We start from the raw sequence: 12,258 nt of genomic DNA on the forward strand, positions 1-12,258 counted from the left end.
GTTACGTTTGTTGAGTTTCCTGGGAAGTGATGAAAGGACAGCATTGTAAGTGGGGGATAAGTGGTGGCGTAGACCCCCTCCCCTGTTCAATGACGGCTTCTCAACCCTGGTGTAGATGCTTCCTTGACACCTCTTTCAAACCATCCATCTTCTCTGTCTAAAATGTGCACCTGGTGGTCCTCAAACGAGTGTCCTCTGTCCTTCAGATGTAAGTAGACTGCAGAGTCTTGACCTGAGGAGTTGGCCCTTCTGTGTTGAGATGGTCAATGATGGTCGTGAGATGGTCAATGATGGTTGATTTTAACCTTCGTTGGATAACTTCCTTCACGTTTGTCAGCTGCAGCTGGATCTCCTTCAGATACAGGAGGAGATCAGTCTTTCTCCTGTTAACAAGTGGCCGTTTTCTGATAAAGCAATATCATCTTAGTAAAAAAAACTTGTTAGAGGAGAAATTAAGTTGCGATGGTAGCAGCAATACAGTGCCTGAATTTATTACATTAACATTGTGCTGTAATTTGAGTTTTCTCTTCTCTAGTTTTTATTTCATTCTTATTTTTATTTGATATAATGATAATTATTTATTTATTTGTACGTTTGCAGTGGATAGGTCTAAGTATGCCTTTTGGGTGGTAGTCCGGGGTTGGATCCAGAGGCTTGTCACACCTGACATATCAAGCAGTGTTGGGCAGTAGCGTCGCTACAAGTAGCACCGTTACTATTTTAACTACATTTCTCAGTAGCTTGGTTTCACATATAAACAATAAAAAATATATAATTAATTAATAATGTGATAATTAAGTTACTTTGTACAAACAACAATGGTTGATGAACTACAGCTGAAATGATATGGCACTCAGTAGGAGTTTCTCTCTTGCAGACACTGTTTGAAGCAGGTTTTTAGTCTTTCTTCTATTGCTACTGTGGAATGAAGTTAGTTCAATATAAACTAGGCCTAATGTAGCTTGTAGCTTGCCCAACACTGAGCTATTGTAAGTCTCTTTGGATAAAAGCATCAGCTGAACTAATAATTCTTGTTCTGTATTTCTGTCATTGTGCTGCTGTAACACCCGAATTTCTCCTCCAGGGATCAATTAAGAACCATCTTATCTTAAATTTGTGTTATTAAATCCAACTTGCACTAAGCCTCTAAAACTCTCGGCTGGACAGTGTTCAGGTTGGATGAACACATTTGTGGTGGAAATGACTGAAATCTGAAACTGCAGACGGTTAAATCCTCTAATGAGTGTTACACTCTCGCTTCACTTCATTCTTATTAATGTGACTCACAGATTTTAAAAGACGTATAGAGGCTTCAAAAATCTACATTTGTGTAAATAATATTTGTCAGCAGACTCAAATCTTTTTGTCCTGCAGAGTTTATCAAAGCAGCATTACTATATTGGTAGAGGGAGACTCTGTTCTGTTCTTCAGACTCCAAACAGCCTTAAAACAAGTTCAGGTAATTAAGTTTACTTCAACATTGCTGAGGACCTTTTACCTTTCAGAGCAACGTGTTTGAAAACTCTGAGGAGTGCAGAGGGTTAGACTGGTGGACTAGTTACACGCACAGGCAAAGATTCATGTGTTCTGCCTCTGATTTGCAGGAGGGGTAGAGTGTGAGAATATATAGACTGCATACGCCAAAACTGTAAGATGTTTTAATTGATATACCGCTACGTTCTGAGTAATACTGTAACATTTTAACTTAAATCAAGAGACATCTGTTAAAAATTCATGGCTTGTGAAACTTGTGAAGCGCTTTGGAAAAATTAAAAGCTAAACAGAAGTAGTAAGAAAGAGAGCTGTCGCTTTATTATTATAAATCGACTTTAGCGTACAGGTGTGGTTACAGTTCTTGTCTTTTGTTGGCTTTTATTTTATATAATTCCTATTAATGCACAAAAGCAAAATCACTGTAAGTTAAAAGCTACTTTGCAATAAACCTGATTTTGAGCTTGTTGTTTTGGTGATGAAGTCTGGCTATTTTCTTGGAGTCTGCTTGTTGATTGGTCGGCTGATCTAATGGACTGTAAAAGTGGACATTAATAGTCCTCCAGAAGTGTAAAAGGGAATAACAGCAGCAGCAGAGGCTCCGAATGTCTTCGTGATGATTCTGCAAATGAAGATGATTCCATGTGTGTGGAATCCAAATCAGAAATGTCTTAATGCAATACATCTTTATTGCTCTCTCAATCTGGGGCCTGAATCCTGTAGCTGGTCTGGGTATCATGAAGCTGCTTATGGACTGGCTCTGTTAACTCAGCGTTTTCCATCCAGCTCCGAGTGTGTTGATGTGAAACAGGACGAGTTGTTCGTTCCAACATCATCATCATCACTAGGGGTGTTTAAGGGAAATTGAAATGATGTAACTCATATCTAAGTCTACTTTAGCTCAGTTTTAGGATTTCTTTTTATTTCCTCTTCTGATATCCTTTAACACAACTCCATACATTTCAGTCCAATCACTTGTCACAGATCGATCACTGTGTTCCATCATATCAATCCAACGATTTTCTTTTAGCACAGCAGCTTTGTTGTTCTGACCTACAATGAACTCAGATTTTAACCAGAAGGTGAATCATAAAGTAAATCAAATATAGCTTATGACTTTGCAGTGATGCACTTGAGCGTTATCTGTCCTGATGTATCAGATCAGTTTGATCAGCTGCTGCGACCAATCAATATAACTGCTACCCAGTAAGGGGCGTGTCAGTCAGTGAGACTTCCGCGAAGGATGTCTCACTGGTGTATCCTCGCTTATAACTCTTCAATCCTCGCTCCTCAGAGCGCAAATAACAGCTTTGGGATGGTCTGCAAGATGGCAGAGCGAAACAACTTCCAGTTCAAACGAGGAGTGAGGAAACAACAAGACTTCAATCACCTTCTTGTGTCTGAATTAATGACAACTTTTAACAGGTTTTTTTTGTCTGTATTGGGAAAAATTTGGACTATAATAGACGTCCATCTTGGGCCAAAATCTTAGAAAATGACAAAAAAAACAAAAAAACAAAACTGAAACTGAAAGTAGCCAAATTTGCAGCAACTTTCTTTGTGACCACGACCGACTTACCTAATTTAATCCAAAATAAATGTATACCAAGTGTATAACAAATACCAAATATGTATACCAAAACATTTTAATATGGTTTAAACAGCTTGAACCAGGTCCCAACATGCAACACAGTAATGTGTGTCCTTCATACCTTCATAGTAAAAATGCCTCATAGACAAATATCGTAATCTCTCCAATACTGACAACAGAACCAACGTCTGAAGAAAAACTTGTCTTTGTGATCTTTATTAAAAGTAAGAATAACAGAGTGAATCAGCTGAAGGGCAGAGCTCATACACCAGAGGGCTGTTAGAGAGTCTGACCCAGAGAAACAGAGAAGACATTTAATGCTAGAGAATAATTGTGGAGTCCAACAGAAAAGCCTTTCTCAGCCTTGAACCACAGTGGAAACTCCTTTCTCACAGGAAAGCATGAAACAAAACAATCTCACAGAAGGTCATTATATCAAAACACTGGTACACTTAGTGGAAATTATAACACCACATAAGATGAGCAAAGAACATAAAGTAATGACATATAGAGGATTAATAAAAGTACAGACAGGTAAAATCTTTTTGGGGGTGGTGATGGCGCAATGGATAAGACTATCCCTGAGCAAGACACTTAACCCCTAGTTGCTCCAGAGGCGTGTGACCTCTGACATATATAGCAATTGTAAGTCGCTTTGGATGAAAGCATCAATTAAATGAATAAATGTCAATGTTTCTATTACAGTTCCCCCTTCGGCCGTCACATGGTCACATTAAGTTTATAACAAATTGTCAGTTCATCAATGAATGCTCTCATCTTACTGTTTAAGCAGACACATCATTAGTAGACAAAATAAATGGTAGAACAGAGACATTCTTGAGTAGTGAGCAAGCTAAGAGATCAAAACATATTTAATTTAAGCAGTTTGGTCTAAATCATCAATGTCGTCATTGTCATGATCAGGTGGATTCAATCAGGTGAGGCAGAACAGGAAGTGACTGGATCAGCTTCCCTCAGACTGATATATTTACATTATATTTATACATTAACAACAAGGACACATTAACTGTTGCAAACAGTACAAACAACAAGCAGAAGAGATGGTGCATGGGTTGGTGCAGGAGCCACTTTGAGAGGTTTGTTCTGCTTCAAAGAAGAGCTTCCGCTTTCTAGGGGCTTTTCTCATTTCCCAAATTTGTGCCATCTCGATCCTCGACTCCTCGCGGCGTGTCCAAGTCCATCCCATCCTAGATGCAAGCTCGAGGAATAGAGGAGGAAACACAAGGAGAGGAGTCGAGGAAACAGGCATTTAACAAAATGACAGCTGCATCATCTGTCCACTGGTTGAGCTGTGATCTCTGTCAGATAAGAAGACCAACTCTTTGCACTACATTTACTCATTTGGCAGACGCTTTAATCCAAAGCGACTTACATTTGAGGAACAACATACACGCATCAACAGAGCATCAAATACAGCACGAGATCTACAACTGACAATACATACTAGAAAGAGCAGCATTAAAGGCTACAGATCATATCTTCACTATCCAGTAACGTGTCTGTCAACATTATAACGCATTGAAACATCTCAAGGTTCCAATAATCATTATAGCATCTGTTGAAAACAGTCAGATCGTAACCTAATCATTCACTACAGAGAAATAACCGATAGGATACATCAATCTACCCTCGCTAATAGCTCCTCCAGCAAGCCTCCTCGATCCTCGATGTACATTTTAGGAATTGAGATGTCTTTCAAGATGCAACGCTGAGATCGATTTCTGGGTCACAGGCTCGGGGATCAAGGAGGCCCAAATTTGGGAAACGAGAAAGGCCCTAGAACTTCGTCAGCTGTCATCAAATGACGTCAGTCCAACACAGTCACATGATAACAGGTGGTTGTATTGTAAGGGATCTCCTTTTGGAATAAGATTTGCCACATTGGCCAGAGCTTTACGATGTCACTGCAGTGTGAACACGTTGGTGGATTTTTAGGGCACCTGATTGAGTGAAAGTTTTCCCACACTGTTCACACCAGTACGGTTTCTCTCCAGTGTGAACACGTTGGTGGAGTTTCAGGTTACCTGATTGAGCGAAAGTTTTCCCACATTGTTCACACCAGTACGGTTTCTCTCCAGTGTGAACACGTTGGTGCTTTTGAAGTTCACTTGATGTAGTGAAAGCTTTACCACATTGTTCACAGCTGTGCATATTCTCTCCAGTGTGAACACGTTGGTGGATTTTTAGGTGACTTGATGTAGTGAACGTTTTTCCACACTGTTCACACCAGTACGGTTTCTCTCCAGTGTGAACATGTTGGTGGATTTTAAGGTGACTTGACTGAGTAAAAGTTTTTCCACAATGTTCACACCAGTGCGGTTTCTCTCCAGTGTGAACACGTTGGTGGACTTGAAGTTTTCTTGATGTAATGAAAGCTTTCCCACATTCGTCACAGCTGTACAATTTCTCTCCAGTGTGAACACGGTTGTGGACTTTTAGGTCACTTGATTGAGCGAAAGATTTCCCACACTGTTCACACCTGTACGGTTTCTCTTCAGTGTGAACACGTTGGTGGAGTTTTAGGTTACTTGATTGAGCAAAAGTTTTTCCACACTGTTCACAGCTGTACGGTTTCTCTCCAGTGTGAATACGGTGGTGGATTTTTAAGTGACGTGATTCAGTGAAAGTTTTCCCACATAGGTCACAGCTGTACAGTTTCTCTCCAGTGTGAACTCTCAGATGAATCTTCAAATATCTAGATGTTGTGAATGACTTGTCACAGTGCTGACAGGGGTGACGTTTCAGTCCATCTCGTCTCTACAGCAACAAAGAGAATCACAGTAAGTGAGATATCATGGTGAAGCGAGCCATCTAAAACCATAAATGACCTTTGAGCACAAATTGAATATGTTCTGTCTATTACATACTCAGTCATACACACCTAGTATGTACTGCATACTAAATAAATGATCAGTATGCTATTAGCATGTATGCCCGACTGTTCACACTTATGTACTCAAGCAAATTGTGTAGAAAGTGTGTAAATGCAGACAGCTGGAATTATTTTCAAAGCATTGCAGAAAATGCACAAGAGAGATGAATAGCCTGGAAATAAATCTCCTTAAAGAGCACACTTTTATTTTAATTGTTTCTGTGGTGCAAATTCTTCTGTTGTTTGACTACTTTTGTGTAGAAGTAGTCAAACAACAGAAGAATAAATCCCATTGCATTTGTATCGATAAAAGCTGTAAAACCGAATTCTTTGAATCTATATATTTATCTATCTATATACACACACACACACACACACACACACACACTGAACAAAATTATAAATGCTTTTAGTTTTTGCACCCATTCATCAGCTGAACTCAAAGATCTAAGGCTTTATGTCCACAAAAGGCCTATTCCTCTCAAATCTGAGAACTATGGCCTGATTTTTGTGTCAGTACAGACTGAATTTGACTTGCTCTATTTGAATAATTGTATTAAATAATTCAAATTGAATTTTATAATTTGGATTTGGATTCATCCCTGAAGAGAACACCTCTGCAAAGTGCCACACGCCATCGAATGTAACCATCTGCCCACTCAAGTCGGTTACGGCAACGAACTGCAGTCAGGTCGAGACCCTGATGATGACGACGAGCATGCAGATGAGCTTCCCTGACACGGTTCCTGACAGTTTCTACAGAAATTCTTTGGTTATGCAAACCGATTGTTGCAGCAGCTGTCCGGGTGACTGGTCTCAGACAATCTTGGAAGTGAAGATGCTGGATGTGGAGGTCCTGGGCTGGTGTGCTTACACATGGTCTGCAGTTGTGAGGCCGGTTGGATGTACTGCCAAATTCTCTGAAACGCCTTTGGAGACGGCTTATGGTAGAGAAATGAACATTCAACTCACGCGCAACAGTTCTGGTGGACATTCATGCAGTCAGCATGCCAATTGCACGCTCCCTCAAAACTTGTGACATCTGTGGCATTGTGCTGTGTGACGAGTGGCCTTTTATTGTGGCCAGCCTAAGGCCTTTTATTGTGGCCAGCCTAAGGCCTTTTATTGTGGCCAGCCTAAGGCACACCTGTGTAATACCCATGCTGTCTGATCAGCATCTTGATACGCCACACCTGTGAGTTGGATAGATTATCTCGGCAAAGGAGAAGTGCTCACTAACACAGAATTTGTGAACAATATTTGAGAGAAATAGGCCTTTTGTGTACATAAAGAAAGTCTTAGATCTTTGAGTTCAGCTCCTGATGAATGGGGGCAAAAACAAGTGTTGCGTTCATAATATTGTTCAGAGTATAAGTTGAAGGTTAAATTTCAGCGGAGGGCTGTAACGGTTCTGAAACGGAGATAAAAATCGCGGTAGACGTGTAGGCCTGTTTTGTATTTGTATATATTGTCTTATCGACAAAAAAGAATAGTACGATGACACAAAACTACAGTAAAAGGTACCATTACTTTTATTTTTAAGCTAACAGAAATAACTTAATATTTAAATAATCCTCTGAAGTGTGATAATCAGTAGGTCAGTCATGTCAGCAGGTACGCATGCTTGAAGTAATTGAGAGTTGAGTGTTGTATGGTCAAAGAAACAAAAATAACAAGGAGCGTGGAGCATAGAGAACAGGGTTCCCCTACGCTCTAGCCCACAGTGCAGAACATATACTGGAGAACACCAGGCCCAGGTGGCACCATTAACTGATGATCTTAAACACACCTACTGGCATCTGCAACATAGAACACAAAGAGAGAGACATCCCAGCAGCTGAAAGAAATGGAGATGTCACAGTTGACAGTAGCTTATTCTAGGTCATGTTCCACCTTATTTTAGGGTTAATTTACTGCTTGAATCTGCTTCCTTTCTCTTCCCCCCACACTCACCTAGCCTCTACCTCTCACGGCAAACACGCCGGCTTGCTCGACCTCCTTCTGTCTGTCTCTCCCTGTATGTGTCCCTGCTGACTTTCTGCATCAGCATTACCTTTCATAAAGTTGCCATGTTTAATAAACTCATCTGTGATTCAGTTTTCAAGTGCGCTGCAGGTGGGTCGAAACAAACTAATGTTAGTGACATCTGCAGTGGTGCGTTCACTGCTGTCCGCTTAATGTAATATCATCTCTCTCTCTCTCTCGCTCTGCAGAATGCTAAAGGTTGCCAAATATACTTTGGCAGGTGCTACTATAGCTGGACGGCCCGTCCAAGTAAACAGGATACAAAATTCTACACACTCGTTAAAATGCCAGGTTCTTGTGATGTAAAAGAATGAGACAAAGATGAATCATGTCAGAACCTCGTCACCCTTTAATGTGACCTATAATGTGAACAATTCAATTAAAAAACAAACTGAAATTAAAAAAAGGGGAAAAATTTAAACCTTACAATAACCTGGTTGCATAGCTGTACACACCCTTAGACTAATACTTTTGATTTTATTACAGCAGTCAGTCTTTTTGGGTAGGAGTCTATTAGCATGGCACATCTTGACGTGGCAATATTTGCCCACTCTTCTTTGCAAAAGCGCTCCAAATCTGTCAGATTGCGAGGACGTCGCCTGTGCACAGCCCTCCTCAGATCACCCCACAGATGTTCAGTTGGATTCAGGTCTGGGCTCTGTCTGGCCTATCCACCACATGATCACACACATCACAAAATGTGCTTACATTGTAAAACACAGAATTCAGAAAAATTAAAGGGGCAGTATGTAGTTTTCAGCAACGCTGAAATTGTTAGTGAGCTAGACTGAATATTATGACCAGATTGTGTCACACTGCATAACAGTTTGACCACAGAAAGTAACTTTACTGAAGTGTTTGTTCGATGGCTCTTCTTCTGTGTTTTGTGTCCGTTTTGTTGCAGTATTGTATATTATGTGGGTCATGTTAGTTACAGCGACTGAGAGGTGGAGAAGCTGTGTACCCGAGTATCGTAAAACCCCAATAAATCTAAACTGACTGTTGCGAAGCAAACAGCGGCAGGTCCGAGCTAATTTATCTTTAGCTGGCCGTTACCTTATAAAGAAACTTATAAAGACCTTACTGTAATGCAAAATCCCCCACCCCAAAGTCCCATTCTGAGCCAGAAAAAACCCTGAACACCCTTACACTTTAATAATCATGCATCTCTGTCATGTTTAAAGGGGTTCACACCTAAAGGTCCGGTTATTGAACAGAACCAGGATCATCTATTGATTCTGGTTCCTTAACGGAATAAAGGCTTCACATAAACTCTTGAGGAAACCGAAGCCTCTTTGGGACAATCCAGTCCATGTTTCTCAGGACCTGGTCCAATGTGGTCCAATGTGGTCTAATTATGTTGAAAAGCAGTGAAATCGCCTTTTTTTGTATTCTGAAACATAATAAATGTTTGAAACCCACTTTTAGATTTGTCAGACAGTGACGGCTTCATTTAGCTGGTGATAATCCCAGATGTGTCGCAGTAAACCGGAAGTTAAACTGTCACACGGAACAGGAAGTTAGCTTTAGCTTTGTCAAGCTAGCTAGCATGCTAACACCCAGGCAGCAGGCTACCTCCTCCTCCTCCTCCTCCTCCTCCTCCTCCTCTCCAGTTCCGACCGTCACATTAAGTGTGGGTTCTGTAGAGATACGGGGTTCTGATGGCTCCACTGTTGAATCCTGCTACATTACATCTTGTTTACAGTCAATATGAAGCTACGTGTCGGAACCAGGCCGAGCTAACGCCACGTTAGCTTCTTGTTAGCTGCTAGCTGTGTTCATGAACACTGACCTGAACATCGGTGCTATCAGAGCTCGAACCTGCTGTTTGTCCTCCGGGGACGTTGTTGCTCCGGGGCTCCGGGTCCTGGTTGTCCTCCTCCATCCCGCTCTCGGTCCTGGTCTCTGAGATCCAGCAGGTCTCCTCTGGGACTGTCGGAGCTCTTCGGATCAAGTCCTGCAGCCCGCGAGACGTGACGGAAGTTGAAAACGTGATGACGTGTATCAGCTCCCCTGAATGTGTTTGTGGTCTCTAAAATATTGACAGCGTGTTTATTGTGATTAATTTCTATGTTTCTCATGATCCATGGATAAATTCAGACTTCACGGTCATCCTTCCGTCTGGCTGGATAAATATTATTTAGCAAAATTCTTCCCTCTCACGGAGAAAAGAAAGCTCAGGTCGCAAACAGCTGTTGTGTGAAGCGTTTTGTAGCAAAATGGCTCCACGTGATAATAATATTAACAAGCGTATTTGTTATTATTATTATAATAATAAGCCAAACATGGCTGATACTTTCACGCTGGCAACTATTAATGATTCAGCAGAAAGAATCACAGTCTGCTTTACCCCCTGGGTGGAAAATATTAAGCCTACTTCATAACCAAGATAAAAAGGCAGATAAGGTAGACTACCGTAACAAAACAAATCAATCTGTGGCGGTCAGAGTTGATAATGCAGCAGGCCACCACAAACAAACCCGGGTCTGTTGAGATTATCTAGCTAGATCATTGCCTTTATAAAGGCCAGGGTGTCGGCATCTGAAGCAAAATGAAATCATGATGGCAAATTATAACGTGAGCCTACAGGCTGCAACATTTTCCTCACTTTGATCAGGTTTCTAGACTAGTAACACAGCTATAGGCCTGTGCATATTAGCAAGTTATGGCATATAATAGAGGAAAAGGTTAATAACCATACATGGTGATTTCTTTTTTTTTTATTGTAGAAAACACAAATAGCTTATTCCAACTGTAGGTTTCCACAGAATGAAGCCTTAGCTTGACGCTCCTCTCCCTTTGTCCAAATCCACATCGATAAATCCACATGACCACTCCTAATAATAATGTATGCATTTACTCGGTTAGCAGCAAAACATCAGCGCAGGGAAATTACAGACAATAAAACTGATTAACGACAAAAAGGGGAGAGGGAGAGAGAAAGAAAGGTCAATAAACTGTGTGGCTCCACTCTCTGCTTTCCTGACTGTCCACTAAGGAAACTTTATTATAACATTTATGCTTGTATGTAAATATATATCTAAATAATTTCAGTTTATAATAAATGCATTACTGATCATTTCTTCCTTCTGCTGCTCGGTCCTGCCTCATCTGCACATCCATATTTACCGTCTCTGTTGCAAAACCCTGGGCTCAGTTCAGCCCCAGAAAAACGTAGCAAACGTTAAACATTAAGTAAATCTTTAGAAACTGAAAAATGTGAGTATTTAGGGACTTTAAATCTGTTTAATATAAAACCATATGAAACTGTAGGCTTTTGGCTGTCCCTTCTCTTGCTTCTCCAAAATCTAATGTCAGAGGACAAAAAATAATTTTCAGAAAATAATAATAAATGATTGTATTATTTTTTATGGGTGTTTAGATGAAATGCTTCAGCACCCCTAAAAATGGTCTAAACCCTGACACAAAGACTTCACAACCGCACACAACATACAGTCTACACCATACACTTACATTGCATTGCACGAGTAGCTGTATGAGACTGTCTGAAATAATAATAATAATAATAATAAAAAGTAACATTGAAACCACTAATGATTCTGTTCAAATTGCACTTGGGTTCATAAAATAATGTGCAAATAAAAAATAACCACTAATTCTAACAAATGTATAAACTGATTAACATGTATCTAGTTGTGTCATGCATTGTAAATAAATAAATATATTAAGGGTCTATACATACAGTTTGTTTATAAACATCAAAATGTAGCTTTTATATGTTTTCTAATGAATAACGTTTGCAAAATTCACATCATGGGATCACTAAAGTTTCAAATATGTGCATTTAAGACCTTTCTCCTGTTAATAACACGTGGTCGTTTTCTGATAAAACAACATCATGTTAGTTTCATGTAATAAAAAGAAGAATAACTGATGTGTTGTTGTAACAGTTAACACTCTGTTCTGTAGCAATAACATTAAAACTGTTTTAAGGTTAAAAGAATCTTGTTTAAGTTTCCAGTCATGTTGACTTGAGCTGAACTAAACATGCCACGACCTGCTGAGAGGGAGTGAGAACACCACTGTAAAGAAAGGGGTGTGCTGGATTTATAACCAGAGAATCACTGAGAAATTTGAACAAACAAACAAGTTACAACAAACCGTCTTTGTCTTTGGAGGATTTATCAACAGAATAACAGAGAAGTATTACAACAGGAAATCATCTGGACCAGCGGTTCTGTCACGTAGGGCAGCATCTAACATCTGAGCCAGAGCAAAGAGATGCATCATCATTTAG

At 40.1% G+C, this 12,258-nt stretch overlaps 2 protein-coding genes and 1 long non-coding RNA gene across 3 annotated transcripts in view; 1 reads left to right on the top strand and 2 right to left on the bottom strand.

The window, feature by feature from the left end:
* The window catches only part of LOC123980179 (zinc finger protein 271-like), a 342,908-nt gene that overhangs the window by 289,563 nt on the left and 41,087 nt on the right, over window positions 1-12,258 (top strand). The window lies entirely within an intron of this gene.
* Window positions 3,283-12,258, bottom strand: part of LOC123980183 (zinc finger protein 850-like) — a 104,647-nt gene continuing 95,671 nt past the window's right edge. The window contains 1 exon segment of the mRNA XM_046064440.1: window positions 3,283-5,788. Within this exon segment, the coding sequence (XP_045920396.1) occupies window positions 4,997-5,788 (792 nt within the window). The 3' untranslated portion in view covers window positions 3,283-4,996.
* On the bottom strand, window positions 7,487-9,915 carry LOC123980267. Its single transcript, XR_006827452.1, has 2 exons — window positions 9,793-9,915; window positions 7,487-7,774 (listed from the first exon to the last, which is right to left on the bottom strand). It is a non-coding gene; the product is annotated as an uncharacterized LOC123980267 (long non-coding RNA).

Source organism: Micropterus dolomieu, linkage group LG12 (genome assembly GCF_021292245.1).
Source record: "Micropterus dolomieu isolate WLL.071019.BEF.003 ecotype Adirondacks linkage group LG12, ASM2129224v1, whole genome shotgun sequence".
NCBI lineage: Eukaryota > Metazoa > Chordata > Actinopteri > Centrarchiformes > Centrarchidae > Micropterus > Micropterus dolomieu.